Below are 24,046 nucleotides of genomic sequence, written 5' to 3' on the forward strand. Positions count from 1 at the left end.
AGTAATGTAAATTCAAGAGAAACAGTTTAGCATCAATGTTAATATAGGTGTTAAAACCTTAACATTTAGATTCTTCTTCTTGGATTGTCTTTCAACCTGATATTATCATCAGTGCAAGTGAAGGTAAGTGGTGAGCTCTTGGACTCTACAATATTCTATATCAGAATGGCTGGTTTTCATTTGCAGTGCACAAAGCAGCTTAAAACTGAGGGGACTTACTAGGTACATCTGCTGAGTTGATTGCTTTTGGTAGTATTAACTAGAGGATTATCTATCTCTACTACTAATTTTCAAGGGTAATGCTGCTCTAAAATATGGGCTTAGAAAGGCAAATAAACAATCTCAATATGTTTTCATTTAAGGATTGAAAAGTTGTATGTTTAGGCTATACTGTACAAGACAATTCACTTTGTTTAATCCTTCATTATCAAGGTTACCTCTGGAGTCTTCAGGTGAAACTTGAACCTGTGGTTAACCTCTTGCTAGATAAAGGAAAACTAATGGATTTCCTTCTCCAAAGAAAAGAATGCAAAATGGTTATCCTGTCTGTATGCTCTCAAAGTAAGTTTAAGTGTGTTTTCTGTATCTTGAAAGTACAATACTGCTTATTCATAAATACTCACCCAAGTTAGCTTAGCTGTTCTTAGATATGGGATCACCCCTGAAGCTGCCTTGGTCCTTCAGATGTCATTTACCTTTAACTACCCTCAGTCATTATTCTGAAGGAATTTAACAGCATGAAAAATTCAACTTTCCCCCCACATTTCCATGACTGGAAATGTTTCTTAAAAGTTAAAAATTAGATAGGGAATAGAGATCACCTTTTGAAAAAGGCAACATTTAGGTGTCTGGTTATTTTCCCTCATAGTTCTTTCTTTGTATCTTTTCAGTGCTCAGTGAGCCAGAGAGAGGATCACTGTCTGTGATTGCAACTGTTTTTGACAAACTGAATAATGAATATAAGAAGTACTTGGAAGCTGAGCAAAGCTATACGATGGTAAACAATGTTAGCTATGGCAGCTTACAGGACAATGCTGTTTGCTTTTCAGGTGGCATCCAGGTGAAGGCATGCTCCTTTCTACTTAGGAAGTTTGGGCTTACCCCAAAAGGTCCTGACTGCCTCAGTCTCACAAGTAAAAGGCTGCTGTGGAAAATGCACTAAGACCCCCACTTGACACTTGTGTGCAGGTGCTGCATAGCCCGTCTCTAGAGTGATGGGTTAAGGTAGAAGCTGAAAAAGCAACTCTAAATCAATAACTACTGCCTTGGTTTCCAAAGCACTGATTTCACTGCACACTGTATCATGGCATAACAGGCAGTCCTGATACATCTCAGTTACTTCTGTTAAAGTAGCAAATTCAAGCACTAACTCAGAGTACACTCACATACTCAAACCTCTTCTAAGCCTGAGGGCCCATGTCAGTGTAGTTAGATTCATCTGCTGGCTTTGAGGAATATTAGAGCACCTGTATTTACAGAACTTTAAAAAGCAGTTTTAAATTTAATATGAAATCCCCTTTGAACAAAATGCATCTAATATCACATGACCACAGATATGAATTTCCTTGTTAACACAAATTCATAGTTGTGTTTGAGACAGAAAACAGTCTGTACAACTGAGACTGACTTGGAACTGTACTACACTACGGGTTTCTTTTTAAAATACCTTTTTTTCCTCCTAGGTGGTAGAAACAGGCCTGAGTAGAAGTAATCCACTCCTGAAACGTCCTGTCCGCACTCAAGCAGTTATTGACCAGTCTGATATGTACACACATGTTTTATCTGTTTTTACAGAGAAAAAGGTAAGTTAATTTTAAGGGCTAATGAAACAAATTTAAGGGCTAATTTGGTAGCAGTCTCAGATCAGCCAATTTAACTTGATGGCTTGAAATTGGCTGCAGGAAGCTTGGTCAGGATTAGCATATTTTGATGCCTATTTTTATGGGGTTATTAACAGAGAAGCCATGCAATTTCCACCTACCACTTTCTTCTTTGTCCAGGAAGCACCTCACAAGTTCACCATAGCTGTCTTGATGGAATACATTCGCTCTCTCAACCAGTTCCAGATTGCAGTTCAGGTAAATCACTTATGTGCTAAGTACATGGCCCCACTCCATGAAATTTTAGTCCAGTCTTAGTCACGTGTGTAAATTCTATACTATATATGTGTTTTTACAATCTACAAGTCAATAGAGCCATGCCTTTGATTGTCTTCTTCCTACATTCACAGCACTACTTGTATGAGCTGGTCATCAAAACCCTTGTTCAACACAACTTGTTCTACATGCTCCATCAGTTTCTGCAGTACCATGTGCTCAGTGACTCAAAGCCCTTGGTATGTAAGACAAGTAGCTCCAATAAGCTAGTGAGGGAAGGGGGAAGTCTTCAGAATTTTAAGGTTATTTCTACTTTTGCCCTAGGCTTGTCTCTTACTGTCCCTGGAAAGCATTTACCCTCCTGCACATCAGCTCTCACTGGACATGTTAAAAGTAAGCATTTCTGACTCTAGTAACTCCATGTCACATGTGGGTTAGACTGGTCAAACAGCTTCCCTGACCAGGCTTGAAGTCATTAACTAGCATCAATCATTTGCATGCATTAGAAGCATTGTCTTACAGCTGTGATTGACTTCACAGAGACTTTCCACAGCAAATGATGAAATAGTGGAAGTTCTACTGTCCAAACACCAAGTTTTGGCTGCCTTGAGATTCATCAGGGGTATTGGAGGACACGACAGCATTTCAGCCCGCAAATTCCTCGACGCAGCGAAACAAGCAGAGGATGAGATGCTTTTCTACACCATATTCCGGTTCTTTGAACAAAGGAACCAGCGGTTACGAGGAAACCCCAGCTTCACACCAGGTAAGCAATAAGCAGTTTGAGCAGGATAATCAGTTGTGCAATCCAGTTGAGCCTGTATTAGATGATAAAACTCTTGGCACAGTTTAGCCTATATTTTATACTCACCTTTAAGCACCGTTCCAAATTAACTTGTCTTACTCCTTCGTCTACTGCACCCAGGAGTAAAGAGGCTGAACTAAACATAAACTTGCAGATGAACCTGTTTGACTTGCAGTTGCTCTCACTGCTTAGGTTAGCAGAGCCATTATATCCAATTAGTGTTTTCTCCTGAAGTCAGCAACCAGGTTGGGAAACCTTTGAGTTTAATTGTCTATTTCCACCAATTACAAAAATTCAAGGCCTGTTTTGTGCTACAGTTCTTTCTTTAAAAGCCAAGCCAAACTGCTTGCACCAGCAACATGTTTGTAATCACCAGACATTCTGTAGGTGCAGAATCCCACCCCACACTCTTGCATCTTGATATAAAGGGCTCTCATGCTGTGAATCTGCTGCTTAGATCCATGAACTAGATCAAAATCTGCTTCACCTGAAGAAAACCCGTCACAGGACTGGAAATACCTCAGTATTCCAGTGCTTTGTTTGTTTAACTCTGGTACTTGCACACATTAAAGATAAGAATTAGTACCAATAAATGAAGATAAGTGAAACTACACAACCTTGGTTCTTTGTTTGTGAGTTTTAAAGTGAACATGGAACTTTGGAACTTCTATTTTGTCTCCTGTAGGTGAGCACTGTGAAGAACATGTCACCTTCTTCAAACAAGTTTTTGGAGAACAAGCTCTCATGAAACCCACAACATTCTGAAAGACTCTTCAACTGAAATGTATAAACTTAATTTATTGCATTTAAGTAGATTTTTGAACTACAAAATTGCTATTTTATAATAAAGTATATACAAGACATTTTGGCAAATAGTACTAAAAATATTACAACTTGTGATGGCTTCCCCCTAAAAATAGAGACAAAAATTGCATTGACCTGCATTTAAAATTAGTGTCAGTGGTTTAGCAGTCCATTCTCATACACATCACCTCAATTTCATTGACAAAATGCTATTCAACTTTCACTACAGCTGGTTTAGGTTTCTGAAGGAAAAAGATGCAACCTCTTGAAAACAGAAGTGTTTTAGTAATCTTATTAACACATCTAATTTTATAATACTGTTACTTGAGCCACGCTTAGCATTTCCTGAGTTTAAAGCTATGTCCAAAGCTGCAGCTGGTATCTTCTAGTTGAATCTGTGCAGGAGTCAAGTCTGTGGTGGTTACAGTGTGATAGTCATAGAACACTGCTGCGCTTCAGTTCTTAGGAGTTGGGCCTAAGCCACAGTTCAGGCAGTCCACTGAACACTGTTAAAAACTAGAAGTAGAGGAGTCTCTCCCGTTCTGTACCTCTGGTCCTCTCTTGTGCAGCACGAGTTTTAGCTTTATTTACTGATGGGCCTGAGTGAGAGAACACAGTTATCCAAAGGCTCCACATTTCAGCTAATCAGTTATCAGGAAGCATGCATGATCTTACTGTCTAAGGCCAGCTTAAGTCAGAAACATGCTTCAGCTCAGCTGTTCATAGCTCTCAGCCCCAACAAAGGCAGTGGTAGATGAATCCCCATCAGTCTTAAGCCCATTAAAGGTAGACTTAAACTGAGCCTTACTTAAGGACTACACTATACACATGCATTGTCAAATTCAAGAGGACAGTGCTTGGACCATCCTCACTGAGAGGCAAGATTGTTTCTGCAAATGCAGGAACAGTGACCCACAGGAGCTTTGTTGCTGCCACCCACCATCCTGGCCCCAGGTTGAAACATGCTAATCATGCTCTCTGGGACAGCAGCCACCTTCACAAAGCACAGCAAAGTGCAGTGCTTGCTTCATTCAGCAAGCCCACAGCAGTGAGCCTGCAGTGCCACCAGTCAGCCTCTGCTTTCCAAAGGACAGGCCACTTAGATGAGAGAGGCACATTGCAGTGCTGCTTTTCATCTCTGCAGACCTTTCCTGTCATGGAACAGCTATTTTTGTTTGAAGTGTGGTATAGAGCAGACTGTCACATCTTACCTATGTAACTAAGCAGAACTGGAAGAAATATCAGTCCATGTGTTGCTCCCAGCACAACCATAGCTAGATACATCCTGAAGTAGAATATCTTGAAGATTTGAGATTTGGAAAAAGCCAATACTACAATTCCTCCAAATTTGGTCAGCGTGATACCACTGAATACCTGGCAATAAAAACAGTATTTAAGTGATCAGTAGGAGTTTAGGTAATCCATTTCCTTCAAGTATTTAGCATTTGGTAACATTTTTGTGTGATCTAAGGCTCCTGTATGCAGTATACCTCCTGCCCTGCCAGTCTAGGACCAAATCAAGATGCACTCAAGAGTTCATCTTTTTAGTCCCACAGGAAAGGCTCAGTATAATTAAAAATCCACTCTGATCTATGCAGCCACCTAATTAATTTTTGCTTCAGGGAGATACAAGTGGAAACCATTACTTAACTCACATTCCATTTAAGTTCTGTACTTGGGTGTGGTACACACATCACAAGAATTTTCCATTCCAGTCCCATACAGGTCACCTAATCTGAGACAAGTGACATGAGAGTACTGCCTAAACACCGAGTCCCGCTTATTCTCTACAAGCTCCAACTGTATCCCCTATTCACAAACACCTTTCCTAGTCACCTCTGACTATGTGGAAGAGAAACACTTGAATTTTAATGGGATAATTTGAGGTTTATCCAAACTACTAGTTCAGCTAAAGCATTTAGCTCTCTTCTATTAGGTAGTTCTAGCATCAGATTAAAAATGAGTCTTCATCACCCCTATTACTAGTAGAAGCCTAAGAGCTTACTAGTAGTTGACCTTAAGAGCTTTAAGCATTCCAAAAAGAAAAAGCAAGGCCATCTTTATGACTTAAGACTGTCACCTATAACATTTCTTAAAATAGTAGGGCTGTTACTTGGCTACTCCTTTTCCCTTCCCCACCCAGCAGATACTCACTGAGCTGCCCATGTGAGACAGAGCTTCTTCCGCACGCTCCACTCTACTGCCCTTGGTACTGATGGTGAACGCTCTTGTCACATGACTGCAGAATTCCACAGCGATTCCACAGCTCTGGAGAGTGAAAGGAAACATGTGAAAACTTCAGTTAGATGAGCACTTTGATGGCAAGGTCTCTACTCAGAATTCTGGATGGGCTAGAAAGATTCCTAGCAGCTATCATCAGTCCGCAGAGTTAAAGTACCATGGGAAATTACAAAACTTAGTGTTGCTTCCCAGAGGCTGTTGCAGGTGTTTGCCACACAGGTAAAACACTGTGGTGTTTTACCACCAGTCATTACTAGACAATCACACAGGAAGTAGAACATGAGGTTGTTTCAGGTCAAGTTTTCTGAGGTTAAAGCAAGCTGGCTTTGATGTAGTTCACATAGTGAACATTGAACATTAGAATCAGTTTACAACTATTAGCTGCAATAACACTGCTTTAGAATAACACTGAATATACATCCTGCTTTGATACCATGACAACTCAGCTGATCAATCCTTTACAACACTAACTGAACACTTGGCTAATCTAGTAGAGACTTGCTTGAACATACATCTAATTGTAACATGGGCCAACAGTTTACACTGACCCTCAGACCTGCCACAAACCTCTCGAGAAGACAGTAAGCCAGAGCAACCAATATCTGCTTGCTGGAGCTAGTTCTGGAGTGCTTTACCAAGGCTCTCTCTACTCAGATGATTTCATCCACTTATGCGGGAACAATACTAGTGCTAGCACATCCCAGATCTGCTCTGTAGAACATAAATACAGCAGACAAACCTCTGCATCCTCCCCTTCAGCATGAGCCACCGAGTGTTGATGTGGAGCAGCACCTAGCCTAGACAGCAGCAATGCAGCTGTTGCTGCAAAACAAGAGTGACCTCCACCAGATGCAGTATAGCTTCAGTTCAACTGCTGTATCTTATTAGTACAAGGATTAGTCATCAGAATAAACTTATTTTCTCTTCTTCTAGATGTGTTACAGTAGTTCCACTACTGTTCAAAGGCCTGTCAAAGTTTAGCAGCAGAATACTGCCCAGTATCACAAGTACACATGTTGCACACAGAACTGTTCAAAACTTGGAAACAGAAGCAAAGAGAGGTCATGTTGACTTACCATGACAAGATTTACTAAAGAAACTGCATTCAAGCTGATGCCCCAGAGCCACATCACTCCAAACATGTTGACAATTATCATAGCAATAGTTATTGAAACCACAACAGCAGCCCATACTTCAAAACCAAGAAGCACAGTTGTCACCAGAAATATTGATCCCAAAGAGATGCAGAGGTTAAAGATAGCATCGTGCACAATTGTCAAGTATTGTTCATAGAAGACATAAAACACACTGTAGAAAAAAGAGAGGTTGTCATTAGCCATCTTCGCTTTTATATGCTAATATTAGATTATCTTCTGTGCTAAGGATAAAGTAGTTCCCCCACCCCCCACAGAAGTCACCAACAGAAACTGGCTTCCTTGTATCAGTGGAACATCAGGTATCAGCCAGCATTCTGTAGGAGTTAACTCCTCACTAACACTTCAAATGAAGATCGTGGTCTCAAAGTCAGTGTAATTCCCATATTTCAATATAAGCAGCTGCAGCAGATACCAGAATGTAGGTGCTCAGATCCATTCTGATATCTACAGGAGCTACTGCATATGGACCATAAGTACAGGTAGGATCCTTTGAGGCAGAGATCAGTATTTCAGGTGTACAGATACCAACTCCAACTCAATCTTAGTGTGGTACTCCTATACTTGACATCTGTTGCATTTGCTTTACATTTAAATAACTTATCTGAAGTCAATACGTTCACATCACAGCTTGCAATTACCCATGTCAACATATCTACTTATGTTTGAACTATTAAACCCTACTATAAAAGCTAGAAAATGCCCCAAAATGGAGTTATATCTACCTTTGTAGTGAAGGATTTAAAGTAGTTATCATTGACAGTAGAAAGAGGCCAGTGCTATGGATACAAATTATATCTTCCTAGTTTAACTAGAAATCCCCATGTCTCTGCATTATCTTCTGTTAGACAACTCAGGTTTCTAACATGTTATTAGCCAGCACATTTTCTGCATTGCTCAAGTATTTGTCACCAAGGCAAGAAAGATCAAACCATACCTGTAAGGAAACACGCGGTAGTTCTTCTCTTTGATGCCCATAGTTTCAGTAATATTGTCTGCAATAATCCGAGCTTTCCTCATAGCATCAATAAAATCAGATGATGTTTTCAGTACAGTATGGTAAGTCATAAAATAAGTGGCTCCAACCTCAGTTTTGTTGTTTATAAAGGTGACAGCAGAGCTATATGCAGCATGTCCTCTATAAAAACAGGTACGTATCAGATGTCAGCACTACTCAAGTTTATTAGCTTTTATAACAAATAATCTTATGGAATCATAGAATGGTTTGAGTTGGAAGGGAGCATAAGATCATCTATCTAGTTCCACCTCTGCCATGAGCAGGAACACCTTCCACTAGACTATGGCTGCGCACATCCCATCCCATCCCATCCCATCCCATCCCATCCCATCCCATCCCATCCCATCCCATCCCATCCCATCCCATCCCATCCCATCCCGTTGTGAACACTTCCAGGGATGGGGCACAGCTTCTCTGGGCAATCTGTTCCAGTGCCTCACCACCCTCAAAGTAAACAATTTCTTCCTAACATCTAATCTGAACCTACCCTCTTTCATTTTAAAGCCATGCCTTCTTGTTTATCACTATACCCCCTTGTAAAAAGTCCCTCTCCAGCTCTCTTGTAGGTGCCCTTTAGAGGGCTAATAGCTGGTAGTTGTTTCTAGCAGTTTCCAAAACTATGAAAGCTTCAGAGCACAATGCATTTCAAGATTGCACAGAACATTTCTAGAATGGACTGACCATAGATATTGTCTCTCTTTGTACAGGGGAAAGCTGCTGTTCCATTTAGTTGACGATGCATTTGGTTTTTTTCAGAAAATAGTACAAAACTGGTGAGATGTCAATGTTTGTATGGCTTTTAGGAGGACATTAGATATCTAACCTCCAGACAAAACCCAGAGCAAATATCTCTGACACATTGGTCTAAGCAGGGTCTGTAGAATAAGGCTCTTACCCTTTGCCACATTTAGGATTAGGGTTGTCTGATAGGAACATTGGCAAAAAGGTCATGAAGTCTTCACCCTGTGGTCTCTGCTTGCCTTCCTGAGTCAGTGGTCGACAACGAGTGCAGGATGGATCGCTGACTGAAGAAATACAGGAAGAAGGTCATCTACAGGGTCAAGCATTCTTTTTCCTAACACTAGTAACTTCTGACTTGCATTACTACAGGCAAGTAGCTTTTTATTCCATAAAAAGCATTTTTACTGATGAACTAACTGATCCATCCTGAAATTCCATATAAGATTTGTAGTCCTTAATTTGATTTATTGCTACTAAGGCAAGGACTGTCAGAGAACTCTTACTTGTGCATTTGTCTCCATTAGATCTGATGAGAACTACACCTAGCTGAAGGACCTAAACAAAAACAGAGCACCAAGTTTTGTGCTGTAAGAAAGCCAAGAGAAGGATCAGAATTTTTACAGCAAGTCACATTGGCTGTCTAGGTAGGCTGTTTTCAGTCTGCAAGATTCCAGTAGAATATTTAAGCTCACTCAAACAGCAGTACAAATAAATCAAGAGGACAACTCAAGAGGTCCCCACTTAAGAGTAAGAAAAGGTATTTACTTGACTCATACCATGAGAAAATGTTTTGGCTGTGAAACTTATAAACCAAGCTAATTCACTAGCAACAAGATGAATACCAATACCTGAAGCATTGCAAAACTGGCCAGTGGTATTGTAGACTCTGCAACAGGACGACTGTGGCTTCACCCAGTCAAAGTAGTCATCAATCCAGGATGATGGGGCATAGCCTATCCTTGTGCTAATAAAAATAACACAGCATATCCATCATCAGTAATTTTATGTTTAATTCCAAAACATATCACTTGATCTCTCCAATGCCAACTTATGTCATGCCAACTCATTCTTGTCAAATCTACTCAGCTCTTCATATAGTCCCATGCTCCAGTACCCCATCCAAGAGCTGTAATGCTCAGGTAGTTCAGAACACTGCATCTAGAAAACAGCAAGAGCCTTTTCTCGGCATCCTGTTCTGCTGCCAAGCTCAGTTTTCCATTCTCCTGCCCACTCTGTTTTCTGTCCTATACCAGACCCTGTTGTCTCAGCTTTCAAGCAAAGCTCCTCCTTGTTTGGCTGAAATGAACTACAGTGGAAGGAATTGGGAAAAGACTTCCTTGAGTTGTTAGCTGCAGATAAAATTCCTGCTTAGCCTCTCTAGGCTAGCCTAGTTTATTCACCAAGTTTAGAAGCTGAGCATGCAGCCATTTTCCAGAACATCATAACCCTGCTGAGAGGTTTTCACAAGTTTTTCTTACTACCATTCCAAAATTCCTTAAAGGATCAATCCCCTTTTCCAAACCCACGTACATCAACGTATCCCATCAGTACAGACAGCTTTTATCCTCACTCTAGAACATTGTTAGAGCTGCTTCCAACCCCTTTCCCTCCAAAACCCACAATATAAAGCCAATAAAATAGAATGTCAGTTTACAACCAGCAGCTGAACCTGAACTAAATCAGGAGGACACACTGCTCACATACATTCTTTCCATGCAATTATGCAGAGACAAGCATGAAAGACTTACTAGCTACCAATTTCCGCAGCATTGAAGACTTGCTGGACAAGTGAATCATTGTTACATCCCGTTCCACCACACACCATGTTCTGCCCTTCCAAAGAGGTGTAGTTGTGTCCTTCTTCTAGGACAAAGTAGACAGGGGGACCCACATGCAGGTACTCACTCATGTGGCTGAAGTAATCTATTACATAGGAGTCCTCCAAGGGAAAGTTTTGAGTTACTATTATGGAATGTTGAGGCAGCACAATAAGGTATCAAGGTTTCAGTTCAGCCACAAACTGCTGAACAGTGACACGATCATAAGACTTACATCTGGCATTGAGAGAGACTGATCCAGTCCAATCTCTACATTGTGCATAACTGCTGCACTGAATGACAGGATACCCACAAACACTGCTATCTGCAAAAAAACCAAATCCATGGAAGTGAGAACTGCACAGAAACAACAGGCAATAGGAGTCATTTGTTAAGCTAATAGGAACCACACAAAGAGGCTCTAGTTATGCTAAATATGCTACCCAGGCTTAATACAGCAATGGTAGTACAACATAGCTACTCAGGGGTCTCTTTGGAACTGCAAGGAAATTTGCTCTTAGAAATCATCAGTGAAAGTTACAAACACCTTCTGTAAATAAGCATGGTAACTTTAAACTGAATCACAGATTCATCAACAATGCTCTGGATTAATGCAGTGTAGAAGCCAATACATGCTGGGTTTTTTACATAGTCTAAAGTAATTCGATTGACTGCAATGCAACTCTTAAATCTGGGCTTTAGACTATCCACAATCAAGCCTCTATTTAATGAAATACTTTTGCAGTTACAAAAACTTATTTCTATTCTTATGCTGAGAACAAAAAAACTAGAAGCTTCATTTGTTTCACTGTATTGAAGATTTTTCTTCCCTATTTAGGCCTTCAGGCTCACTCCTCTTTTGCTCAAGTTTAGATGACTGCTTACTTGAAATAGATTATACATACTACTATTGGTCTCATCCAATCCTTAAGCAGATATGGAGAAAACAGATTTTTGAAGAACAGAAATAACATGTTCTCAGAACGCTGGACTCCACTCATTTCTTCACTGCTTTTGATGCAACACAGAATATCCAGTCTATTACTCTGAAAATGGATTAAATGCCAGAGTTAGAGCAATTCTGCAGATGTCGTCATCCCCATGACACTGCAGTTACAGGTGCACTTATACTCACCTCTTGACGTTTAATATCCAAGCCCAGGAGACTCACGAAGCAAGTGACTTGAAGAATAAAGTCTATGAGCACAGCCATTCCAGCAAACAGGGAGAACGTGCGAACCGCTGGCATCGTAGACAGTGTCCCTGGAGGAAGTGACCCAGTTTGTTACGAGAGTTCCCTTCTCCTAGAAATGCATGAGCATTTTCTAGACAAACATCCAATTTATATGGTAGCCTTACAGCAGGACAAAGAGCCTTTCTTTCCAGAGCAAAGGAAACAGCCCATACAAGCCTGGCTACTGCTCCTGTCTTTGACCTATTTAACAGCACTGAGGCTGTGCAAAGGAGTGACTAGTTCTAAGCCATTTCTCAATTCCAAATTTAGGTGCAGACTGTGTAACAAGGTAGTTAAGAAGTGCTGTCAGGCAACATCTTGCTTCAATATTAAGCCACTCCAATGCAAGTTGATCCAATGACAAATTACTCTGCAGCTGAACAAAGCCGTTATGAAGAAGGCCAAATTAAACTTGTAGGGCAACAAAAGATTTACTTCTAAAACATTATAAAGTGAGCCTCAAACATAAATCTGTCATAGAAGCATTTTTCCAACCAATGGGCATTTTGTCAAGATGAATAAACACCATATAGGAGTTCATACACCTCGGTATTTGATCTATTCCTAAGGTCAAATTCAGACTTGTCAGTCACTGCAAGTCAGTAAAAACCTCCAGTCTTTCAGGCTGAAAAGCTTAACAGATTCAGAAATAGATCTTATAAATTATGCCACGCTCCTAAAGTAATCCATTGCCTATCCCCCAGCAGTTTAATTTGATAGTAACAATGAACAACTAAGCTAAACAGCCTCTACAAATTCGTATTTTGCTTTTATATTTTTGTATTGCATGTATTCCTGAAACACGCAGTTATGATAAGGCCCTTATCTTAAAATATGAAAGGCGTCTTACCAAGAAAGAATGCCACAGTCTCCGAAAAGGATGAGAGAAACATACTGGGTGCTACATCTCCCAAGACTCTGCCAATCTGTTTATCCAGAGTTTCACCCTGAAGGCGTTCATCTCTCTGTTTTAAGGCAATAATTTATTATTATTATTAGGAATCATGCAATTTATAAAGCTATTTCATATGGCTTAAAAAAACCTGAAACTTTAAAATATCCTAAGCTATCTTTTGTTGTTTCCACTGCATTAACAAGAGTTAGATAAAAAACACCTAAGACTCTCTAAAACAAGAGCAGCCTGAACATTACTTGCTGTCTTGCTTCAAATATAGTACTAAGTTCAGTACTTCAGATAAAACTACCCATTTGACAGAGGCAGTACCAGTTTCAGTGGGTGATTGAATCTGTCAAATTAAAAAGCTTGTTACCCACTAAGACTTAGTGTCAGAAGCTCCTAGTCTTAAGCATATAGTTTAGTTCATGACTACAGCTTACAATATGTTTCAGTTACAAGTGATCAAAATACCAGTTGAGCTCTACAAATATTTTGATATCAAGCACCAATATGAAAAATGCAGAGACATAAATTAGGGGTTTTTTTTGTGAAGGTAGAATGTACAAGAAGATTCTTGGCTCTCTTTCACAAAATATCTTGTGAGAGTCCAGAGCGGCTCACATTGACCTAAGCATTGGAACAGAGAAGACTTCCTGCTCCAAGTTTACAGCCTTCCAAAATGACAGGAACTTGCAGAAGAGTCTGTATGCAAGAATAAATACCTGAAGTGTCTGAACCATAATGAAAATGTTGTCCACTCCAATAGCCAGCACCAAGAAAGGAATTACTTCTATCACAATCAGTGTCAGTGGGATTCCAAAGTAGCTGAAAATGCCTATAGAACATGCTACTGAGCTCAGTACAATCAGGATGCCTGCAATGCCCAGAGAGATCTTCGAATCCACCTAAAAGAAGTTGTACTGAACGTCAGCCAAACAAGCATCATCCCACAGAACAGATTACTGCAAAGGCAAAAGCCATATTCTAACATTTAGTCTAGGTAGCAGAAAATTTTTCAGGGTTTTTTTGAAGATCCAGATATTAAAAAAAATCAACCTTGAAGCTGCAAGTCTTAAAGCGGATGTTAACTGAACATCAAGCGAAAGAACTCAGCTGAGACTATGAAATACACATGAATTGTCTAGCAGAAAAACAATGCTCCCCCTAACTCCTGCCTATGAAGTACTCAATGCTTTAACAAAAAATTGAACATCAGCATTCTGAAAAAATAGTTAAGTGACTTACAGCTATCAGCAAGCTCTAGCTTTAGTCTTCATAGCAATGAAAACTATACACATACCAGCAGTCTTCTACAGCTCTGGATATGTCCCAAAGCTATCGAGATGTAGATGAACATCACAATATAGCTGATCAGCACAACGCTAATATCACTGTTGCTTTCGCGGTTGATCTCATCTTCAATACTCCGCTCAGCAGAAAATGATATCGTTAAGTTTGAATTATTGTAGTTCTTCAGAAAGTTAATGAATCTAAAAAACAAAACCAAGAGGTTGATTACACTTTAAAAGGATAAAACACCTTCCACTAGAAATACTTGAAAGCCAGTTAATGGCAAATTTACATTGTCTGTGTGGCACAAGAGTACCCTGTGGCCATACAGTAGTTTGAGGGGACCTTCCTCAGTTTTAAAAGAGAGGCACAGGCTACACATACCTAAAACTCCACTTTAAGAACTAGAAATACACTGCTTTGAAACACTTTCCATGCTCTCTCTAGCATTTGAGGACAAATAGATAACTTACATGAGCTATTTCAAACTCTAAGCACACTCTTCCTCAAAGCTAGACCTAGGAATACACACATGAAAGATGACTGCAGCTTGCTTATAGTCCTGAAACAATTTATTAGCCCTTGTTTCAGTTCCCCAACTTGGAAGGTGCCTGTGACACAGGCAGATGCTTGTCATACTTTTATTTTGTCACAAACTTTCTAGCACAGTAGTTTCCATCTGAACTGACAGCCAGAGCAGCTGGCCTGTGTAAGCTAGCTCTTCAAGGTGGTGGAGGGGACAAAAGCCTTAGATGTTCATCTGGATGACATTTTTAAAAATTTAAGGTAAAGAACTACAGCATCAGGCTCAACCTTTCCACCCATGGTTAATGGTCCAGTAAATTAAAGAGTCTACCTGTGTAATTCTAGTCACAATAAAATAAATCCTTTCTGAGCATCCTTATTGGCAAGTACTACTGGGCTAGCTGTCACTAAGAGGACCAGAACCTATGTCTCAAAGCAAATTAAGTGTGCCAGACAAAGTGAAGGTTTTATGACCAGCATAGTCTGGTTTTAACTAATTTTTCTGCCTCTCAAAACATCCCTGTAGTTATGCTGAAAAACTGTCAGTACAGTGCAGGTGGGTTTTTTTAATCAACATTTAAAGCTGCTTTAAATCATGTATGCATTTCAGAACAGGAAGACTACTTACTCTTTTTCCCATGCCAAGGCTTTCATCAGCTTTTTTGAGTCATTGTAGTAGTTGCTGACAGGAAAAGTAATAACAAGAGCTGTGGCATTATTGTAGTTATCATCTATAGAAGAAATAAAAAGTTTGGCATTTAAAAAATGGAAATTACATTCTAGTATAGCAGATATAAATAAGATTAAAATTAGCATTGCCCAAAGCAATCCCACCCCTACAACTCCACCACAACTGAACACCACTGAGTTCTCAAGCATACTACTGAAATAAGAACCAAAGCTGATAAGCACTACAGATTGCATTCCAGAGTAATTATTCATTGCTAACATGTTCATGACACCACGATGTTAAATTGTTGCACAGTTAGACAAAAAACTACTGTATAACCACTGCTTATGACTTTTCATCTAATGAGAAATGTGGCTTCCTAAACACTGTACCTCTTGCATACTTAGATTTTACTCAAAGCAAATACAAATCCCCTACAGTCTAATAAAGAACCGCTTGCATTTAAGCACTATTTTAGATATATTAAACACAAGTTTAATTAGATAAATTGCTTGAACAAAATGCTGTCTTAAGAGTAATTATGAAAGCATTTCCTTTGTGAACACTTTAATCTATTCTTAACTGCTTTGTCAGATCAGTAACAAAACTTTATTCTAACTCAAAGCAAAATACACAATACATCCCAGCATGTCAACCTGAGCTGCTTCACATCTTTATCTTTTACCAGGGCAAAAGCAGACCAAACATTTGTCCTGTTAACAAGTATGTTCCAATTACAAATTGCTAGCATTTTGCACTTCCAGAGTAGTCTGCCTCCAATCCCAGCACTAGTCTACTCAAAACACCCTTACATACTGAAAGTTTAACAAAACTCCAGTTTCTCTGGACTGCATTTAAACAGCTGTGTTAAATGAAAATGCACCTTTAGCACCAAGAACAGCCCTATAAGTATGTACTCTCAGACTTATAGTGCAGTAGTGTTTTACCACTCACCATCATATCCTCCCAACACCAGCCAAGGAAATACAGGTCCACCAAATGTTCCTAAGCAGGGATCGTGAAGCAAGCTTGTATCATTCAGTGATGCTGGAGCCCTAAAGAGATCACCAACAATAACTGTTACCTTCTCCGTGATAGCTGAGGCACAGCACAAAACAGTAAAAAGCTGTTGTGTTACAACTGAAAATCAAGACAAGACTGCTAGTGGTACACTGCCCTTGTTCTACATTTGCTTTTAATTTAAACACAATTTTAAAGGTGTCTGCCTTATAGCCTTTAAGACAAGGAGTACCTTTTAACCATCTGAACTACAAACTAAAGAGAAAGCTTGGAAACTGATGTTCTATTCAGAATTCTTCAGAAACTTTGAAAGAATGTTTAAGGTAAACCAGAGCCAGCATTCACACCAAACCAAGCTGAACTGGCAACTTGATTAAAAACCATGCAATTGTACTGCTCACCGAACACAGTATAAGAAGTGAGTGTGGTAATCAGCATAGACAAAGAACTCATCCCCAACAGTGTGATCCAGAACAGAATGGCTGTTCTGAAAGTAGTTGAGTACACTTAGGATAGTGCAGTTGTTGTTGTAGGGAGCAAGAGGAGCCAGGCAAATGTCCTTCAGCATTACAGTCTCATTGTCATAAGAAGCAGTTATGTTGACAATAGCATCCTGCAAATCCAGTACCTTTAAAAAAAACAAACCATAGTTTAAGAGCAGCACAAGCACTCCCCTTGCAAGACACGACTTAAGTGCACACTATATTCTTGTGAGTTCCCAGAGACAGAGGGACATAGCCATAGAAGCACATTACAAAAACATTATTTCTGTGTTCATACTATAAACAGAGACTTAGGTTGCAAGTGTCTCTCTAACAGAAAGGTTTTCAGCAAAAAGCTTTTATAGTAAAGCTTATATTTAATAAGAATATCTAGTGACTGTTTTGATGGATACATAACATTGCAGGTGGAAGCCAACTCCATATGGTTATATCTGTTAAGCAGGCTTAGATCTTTGCTCTTGGAAACTCCAAATTACCTGATGGAGAATATCTTTGGTAAGGGGAGGCCCAAAAGGTACATCTTCTCCTGATGGGTAAGGTGAGTAGGTGTCTGGGTGGCTCTTTGGTGCTTGAATAATAACTTGTTCAGTACGGAAGAAAGGTCCAAAGTGAGTGTCAAAGTACTCCTTCTCCTTGCGGGCTTGGCTGCTTGGGGCTGACCAGAGATCTACAGGATTTGTAGTTGCTTTAATATATACAAAGCCTGAGCAGCACATTGCAATGAAGACCACAGAGAAGAGAATAACAGGACGTGGATTTCTGACACAGAAAGCCCCCCATGATGTAAATGTCATCCTCAGGCCATTCTCAAACCTTTCACCAAGCCTTTCACCACAGGTAATGCTTCCTACAAGAGCAAGAAAAACAGAAAATATCTGAGAAGTCAGTAAAGTAGCATTTTCTTGGAGTCCACTCAGAAATATGAAATTTTGTTGTTTGTAGGAAGCACCAGAAGCTATGTCTCCACTGACAGTCAGATTGTGGGACCAATCCCTGACTGAAGCCAAGGGGCAGAAGGTGTAGCAGCAGGTGTAGCAAATAAAGTTAAAATATAAATATATAAACAATAAAACAAGCTACCTCAGCTGGTACACAAGTTACAGTACAGTTCTTTCCTAGCATGCTTTAAATGGATATATGGATAAGTCAAAACATGATCAAACTAAATTTAGTATCATGTATCCTACTCCTACAAAAAAGCTCTCCAGACCTTGCTTGGAGCTTAGCTAGATCCATGAGGGGTGTATCCAGGGCTTTCAGCATCCAGTAAAATAGGGGTAAGCACTACTCTAAAAGAAGAGAGATGCTGGTCAAAAGGCTGAAAGCCCCCTCAGAATGGACTTTCAGCCTAACAAAGCTAAAATTCCAGAGCCCATCCATAGGAAATGGATGCACTTAATTGAGTTTGTAATAAACCTGTTACTGTTACCCAAGACATACCATTGTCACGGTGGGAATTCACAGAAAAGGCTACGTTGCTGTCAATTGGGGTGTACTCCGAGACAAAGTGCCGCCTCCTGCAAGGGAAGAAGCTGTGTTATCCTGCTTGTCCAAAAAGGCATCTCTACTGTTTGTACAACAGTCTCCAGGTTTGTGATCTTTTGGAACACCATGTCAGCTATCTTAAAAAACTTTTTCAGCTTACATCAAGCACAGATTATTTATGCACATTTAGAAGATCACTAGCGTTAACAGCACAGAGAATTTCTTTAAATTGATTCTAAGTTGATATTTGCAGGAGATTTTTACATTAGAAATATAAGAACCAGGCATCTCAAACACTTCATTTCATGATGCCCACTAAGGTAAGGCTGCTGAACATATCAAATTGTCATACCCACTATCCTTTTTCAAGCAGACTTAATTCTTATTATAGAGGAATTTTAGTTTTCTGGTTATAACTGAACAACCATAGAATCAGAGTGGTTTAGGTTGGAAGCAAATCTTAAAGATCATCTAATTCCAACTCCCCTGCCACGAACAGGGACACCTTCATTAGATCACTTCACTTACAGCCCGCTGAGTCTGGCCTTGAACACCTCCATAACCAGGAAGTGCACGACCTCTTCCACTGTTTCAATACCCTTATAGTACAGAATTTGTTTTTAACATCTAACCCACATCTACTCTCCCTCAGCTTAAGCCCATTGCCCCTTGTCCTGTCATTACGTGTAAGAAGTCCCTCTCCAGCTCTCTTGTAGCCCCTCTTTAGGTACTGGAAGGTGCTGTAAGGAATTCCTAGAGCCTTTTCTTCTCCAGGCGGAACAGCCCTAACTCTCTTAACCTGTCTTCATAGGAGAGATGCTCCAGCCATGTGATCAAGGCTGATATGCTATAATTACCAAAAGCTCAACTTTCATTTAGTTGTTTTTTTCAAAGTAGGAGACTAGGAAAAAGTATTTATTATTTAATTTGCAATAGGCCAGTGACTGTTATGAATATATGTTTTCCCAGACTCTGCACACTTAGTTATGGAAGTTGAAGAATAGCGTACATGATTCTGTAGCTAGGAATGCTATGACATGTGTGCATCAACTAAACCAATTTCTGCAATCACTTTCTACCAGGTGGTTTTAGCTGTTAGAATATTTTTTGTAAGTATATGTGGTATCTGCTACAGAACATGACTTTTAGCTGGCTGAAGTTGTCAAGACATAAACATCTGACCAGTGCAAAGAAGTTCTCAGGGATAACAAGTGACTTGCAGAACTCAGCGTTTTGAATGCTTTACCTGTAACACCAGACTCCAAAAACAAGTGCAAAAAATATGAGTAGAAAGCCCATGTATGAGATCCACATGATGACATATACAGCATCCAAACCAAACAATAGCCAAGGAGGAGGCAATGGAGGGGGTTGAGGTTTTGGACCACAGACAATGGAACAGTCCTGACAGCTGCATGGTCCTGTTGAATCATCCATGGACTCATTACAGCCTTTGGTAGCGTTATTCATAGGGTTCATTCCATGGACAGGAACATCTATGACAAATCACAAGTTGCACAGCCAGTTTACTACCAGACCTTCCCAGTTAGGTGAGTTAACCCTTTTTATGAAAGCCCACAGCCCCTGTGTAGAGCAGCATTTCTTGGTCTTGCAGATGAAGAATCCACTGCCTTTTCCACAGCAGGTACCAATTATTTACAGTTGTCTAATAATTAAATGACGGGTCAAGTCTGTAACACTTTGGTCTGTAGAAGTAATAAGGACATACTTCTATCATCCCAGCAATGATTTGTCATCCCTCTTATCAATTCAGATTGTGAAATGTGTAGCAATTTCCTGTTAATGAAATCTCCAGGATGAGGGTACTGCCCATTTCCCAAGGAATACAAGTAGCCAGTTACCTAGGCTCAGGCTATCACAGAGTTTTAGAAATTTGTACAGTAAGAAGCTGTATAGAAAAAAACCCCAAAGTATGGTTTCCAAGCAGATATAAAAAAAAAAAAAAAAAGGAAGTTAATCTCACATTGATTTGAAAGCCTCTGACTGCAGACTTTCATTGCTGGACAGTTGTTTAACAATCAATGCTCTAGCCACAGCACCCAGCCTTCGAAAGGAGTTTCAAAGGCAAGGACTATTCAGTTTCTTACCTGAAAAGATTGGAATTATGCTGAAAGGAGTTTGTCCATTGTCTTTACTAAACATGTACTCAATCCAGTTGGTTGCATTGCAGTCCTTGACATCCTTCCCACACAGCAACCCTAGTGCTTTAACATTGCTTGATGGAGCCTCCACATCTTTGCAGGCATTGTACATTGCTGGGAAGAGTCATTAATCCAATGTTGTAATTTGAGTAAGCATTCCAAGTGTTTCTAATATTACAGACTCCCCAAGTTCCAAGAACATACTTACCATTTTCATGTAGAAACATCTCAGGATAGTGAACTAATGCTTTTGGTTGTATTTATAGTATTCAAGGTTGCAATGCTTTGTTAAGGCTACCTTGCTCTGAGAAAGCCACTCAAATCTGCATGATGCTAGAACCTACTTTTCTGCTTGACAGAAACATTACCTAATGTTTTCAGGGAAAGCTATGAAAAGCATTTAAAGTACTTTCAACTTGTAGGCTGTATATGACTTTCAAGTCTCAATTTTATTAAAGTTTACTGCAAAAAGCATAAAAAGACTGAATTAATGCTTTAAACTTGCTACAAAATCAAAATACAACCCAAATGTATTGTTCTCTAAAAACATCTGATTTGACAAAGGACTAGACAGTCCATTTCAAGACTGAGTACCTTTAGAGAACCATCATAGTACACTGTGTACAAACTCTACTATCATGCTTGCCAGACTGTTTTAGTATCAGGAAGACTTTGGACATTCAATACTTGGCAGCAACTTTATTTTTCTGAAGTTGTAGCCATCAGGGTTATCAGCTATTAACTGTTTGTATAGATGTTCATCCTCAGCTGAACCTTTAAAACATCGTTATTTAACAGTGTCAGTGTAATGTCCACTGCCCAGGCAGAAGTTAAGTGTTCCATAAGTTTTAAGGGGGACCTACTGTTACTACGTGATGACTCAAACTTCAAAAAGACAGAATTTGAGGGGGAAACATTTCTTTGACTTTCTGAAAAAGCACTGGTCTTGTTACCTGGACAAAAACCAAGGTAAATTAACAAAGTGTTTACTCACCATTTGCAAATCGATCTCCAATGAAGTACTGCAGCTCTGTAATGCTACTTTTGTTCTCTTTTAAAACGGGATCATAGTAAGGTATGGTGCTTGTAACATTCAAAAAGTCAGCCTGATGTGGACTACAAGTCAGTTCACAGAAGAGGTTTATCAAGTTGTAAAAACACGATGGACATCTGGAAGGAAAGCCAATTGGTAGGAAAGCCAATGAACAGCAATCAGATTAAGAGGTAAAGGTGCTATGTAGGTCAAGTCATATATGCCTTGCAAAAATCAACATTCTGCTCAGAGCAACAGAATAAAATATTTAAATTCTGAAAGATTTTAATCAGCAATACAGCAATTGATGCTACAGATAAACAACTTTAAGCACCATAAATTGCTAATAAAATTGCCTGCCTCAAATAGCAGATTCAAACAATTCTACTAGAATTTGAAGAAAAATTTAACTGTTGCTAGTAGAAAGACTTCTTAGACTTCTTAATGTCTTAGTTACAACAAGACCAAATGCTACTTTGTCACCCCCTTCTGCAGGTTTCATTAGATAAAAGTAGCTAGATAAGCTAAGGGAATGTTTATTCTCACCAGCTAAGTCAATCCAGACTGCAAGCAGTTGTTTCATGACATTACAGCCTGCTGCTATGGATAAAAAAGTCACTCCAGCAGCTGGCTGCAATAATCCTTTAGATGAAATTACCACTTTTTCTCTTTTTCTACAGTCTACTGAAGACAAGTGCTTTGTTATTCTGTTATAAAATTAGTTGCTTTGCCATTTATTAGCATACCTGGAGAGAAACTGCAGAGGCAGCTGCAAGTTATTTTTCAAAGTCTGAAGCTGATGAACATCACAGCAAGTGCTAACATTGCCAAAGAATAAACCTGGACAGAGTTCCTTAACAAAAAAACAAAAAACAAACAACACTGAGATCAAGAGGAAAGGAAGAAAAAGCATGTTTAAGGTTTCAGAACTCATTAAAATCATGGGCTCTGCGTCAGCATATTTCAGAACACAGTAGCTGTTGCTGTGGGAGACGCATAGGAGAAAAACAGTCCAGCAAACAAGATTTTTGTTTAGAGACTGCAGAGAAGGATCACTTTTTTCACTTCTTTTATTCAAGGCAGCACTTCCTTTTGAAAAGCTCCTTCAGATGATCTTTAGTCACCAGGGTCTATATATAGAATGATAATGGCATTTGAGAGCCTATTGGTAAGAGGACAACACATGTTTATCCAAGCTGAAAGTATTCCTGCAGCTTATCCTCTAGTACTCCTTCTGGATAGGATCAGATTTTGAAGTCTCAGAAGGCAAGACACCAACCATAAAACCACTGATTACCTGGAAGAGCTGCTTCACGTTCACTTTGTAGAAGAGACAAATGCATTTAACACATGTATAACTGATAGTAACATGCAAGAACTGTACATTAAGTCTTCAGAAAAAATAGACAACAGCAGTTAGCTCAACTACATATTTAATGAAGTCACTCCTGTCACCAGTCTAACCATTGCTTAACTCTGTAGTTATTTCACTCTTTAAAGCTTTGAACTATCAGATACCAGAAGGCAAATCTGGCAATATGCTGTGTTGTGCATGAAAAAGATAAACTCTATTTTGACTATGGTTTCATTCATTTGGGCAGCTGAAGCTGAAGTAAGGAAATACAGTCTGACACTAGGCACAGCTAATTTTGTCCAAATTTGCTCCATTTGAACAAGTATCAGTTAGCACCTTCTTTTATCAGGAATGATCATCTGAAAGAAAATAGTTTAGTCTTGTCCTTTAGAGATCAGAAGGGCATAACTGTGGAAAACAGGGCATAACATTTTGGGAAAGTCTTCAAAAAAGCCATCTGAATAAAGAGTAGTCAAACCAGTGAGGAAAATATGCAAGAAAGTGAACAAATCCTATATTTAAGGTTTTGTCTGTGACAGCCTCAAATCACATTTTGATGACTTCTCATACCTCTGAAAAGAAACTAAGGTAAATTACCTTAACCCCGTTGGACCTGAGAAATCAGAGATAATCTGTCTACTTTCTCATCAGGTCATGAGACGTCATAGCACAGGTCCAAAAGAACCCAATACAGACTTCTGCTGTTAGAGATTTATTTTTTTAGCAGCAAACCTCCAAGAGGAGCTCACCTGCATTAAGTCATAGCCATCTTCTGGTAGTGCTATTGGTGGCCCATCATAAGCACAGTTGTACCTCTTGTCTCCAGACGCAACTCCACATTCTCCATACCAGACGCACATTTGTGAAAGTACCTAATCAACAAAATAAGTGATTAACTGCAAGGAATAGTTGCCAAATATCTCAGCTATTGTAGAATTTATGTGCTACTACTCCAAAAGCCATTTGTAGTCCAGATCTGATAACTTTCTGCTAATTAAAACATCAGTGTATACTACATAAAGCACCCATTAACAAAAGTGGGTGTTTTTGACAGGGTGCACATCACCACTGATCTTCAGCTCAGCTCCCCACTTTTCCTTGATCATTATAGAAACAGGAGGTGCACAACCTACACTTAGGATCAAGTATAAGAGTTACTTAAGAAGAACCTAAATCAATGCCTGAAAAACATCTTC

At 39.5% G+C, this 24,046-nt stretch overlaps 2 protein-coding genes across 5 annotated transcripts in view; one reads left to right on the forward strand and one right to left on the reverse strand.

Moving 5' to 3' along the window:
• The window catches only part of RMC1 (regulator of MON1-CCZ1), a 16,936-nt gene extending 13,172 nt beyond the window's left edge, over positions 1-3,764 (forward strand). For both annotated transcript variants that reach the window (XM_064435237.1, XM_064435227.1), the window contains exons 12-20: positions 70-123; positions 433-561; positions 891-997; positions 1,683-1,802; positions 2,001-2,078; positions 2,231-2,335; positions 2,421-2,489; positions 2,637-2,862; positions 3,587-3,764. In XM_064435237.1, coding sequence (XP_064291307.1) covers positions 70-123; positions 433-561; positions 891-997; positions 1,683-1,802; positions 2,001-2,078; positions 2,231-2,335; positions 2,421-2,489; positions 2,637-2,862; positions 3,587-3,666 — 968 coding nt within the window. In that variant the 3' untranslated portion in view covers positions 3,667-3,764. The remainder of the gene's footprint in view (positions 1-69; positions 124-432; positions 562-890; positions 998-1,682; positions 1,803-2,000; positions 2,079-2,230; positions 2,336-2,420; positions 2,490-2,636; positions 2,863-3,586) is intronic.
• Positions 3,680-24,046, reverse strand: part of NPC1 (NPC intracellular cholesterol transporter 1) — a 26,960-nt gene continuing 6,593 nt past the window's right edge. For all 3 annotated transcript variants that reach the window (XM_064435192.1, XM_064435202.1, XM_064435213.1), the window contains exons 2-25: positions 23,600-23,722; positions 22,243-22,349; positions 21,458-21,633; positions 20,410-20,577; positions 19,548-19,797; positions 18,257-18,333; positions 17,293-17,663; positions 16,715-16,941; positions 16,248-16,348; positions 15,252-15,354; positions 14,109-14,298; positions 13,531-13,713; positions 12,761-12,875; positions 11,812-11,939; positions 11,582-11,722; positions 10,912-11,001; positions 10,608-10,798; positions 9,708-9,823; positions 9,014-9,143; positions 8,038-8,238; positions 7,023-7,254; positions 5,860-5,973; positions 4,917-5,079; positions 3,680-4,304 (exon numbers count right to left, since the gene is read on the reverse strand). In XM_064435192.1, coding sequence (XP_064291262.1) covers positions 4,222-4,304; positions 4,917-5,079; positions 5,860-5,973; positions 7,023-7,254; positions 8,038-8,238; positions 9,014-9,143; positions 9,708-9,823; positions 10,608-10,798; positions 10,912-11,001; positions 11,582-11,722; positions 11,812-11,939; positions 12,761-12,875; positions 13,531-13,713; positions 14,109-14,298; positions 15,252-15,354; positions 16,248-16,348; positions 16,715-16,941; positions 17,293-17,663; positions 18,257-18,333; positions 19,548-19,797; positions 20,410-20,577; positions 21,458-21,633; positions 22,243-22,349; positions 23,600-23,722 — 3,780 coding nt within the window. In that variant the 3' untranslated portion in view covers positions 3,680-4,221. The remainder of the gene's footprint in view (positions 4,305-4,916; positions 5,080-5,859; positions 5,974-7,022; positions 7,255-8,037; positions 8,239-9,013; positions 9,144-9,707; positions 9,824-10,607; positions 10,799-10,911; positions 11,002-11,581; positions 11,723-11,811; positions 11,940-12,760; positions 12,876-13,530; positions 13,714-14,108; positions 14,299-15,251; positions 15,355-16,247; positions 16,349-16,714; positions 16,942-17,292; positions 17,664-18,256; positions 18,334-19,547; positions 19,798-20,409; positions 20,578-21,457; positions 21,634-22,242; positions 22,350-23,599; positions 23,723-24,046) is intronic.

Source organism: Passer domesticus, chromosome 1 (assembly GCF_036417665.1).
Source record: "Passer domesticus isolate bPasDom1 chromosome 1, bPasDom1.hap1, whole genome shotgun sequence".
Lineage (NCBI taxonomy): Eukaryota > Metazoa > Chordata > Aves > Passeriformes > Passeridae > Passer > Passer domesticus.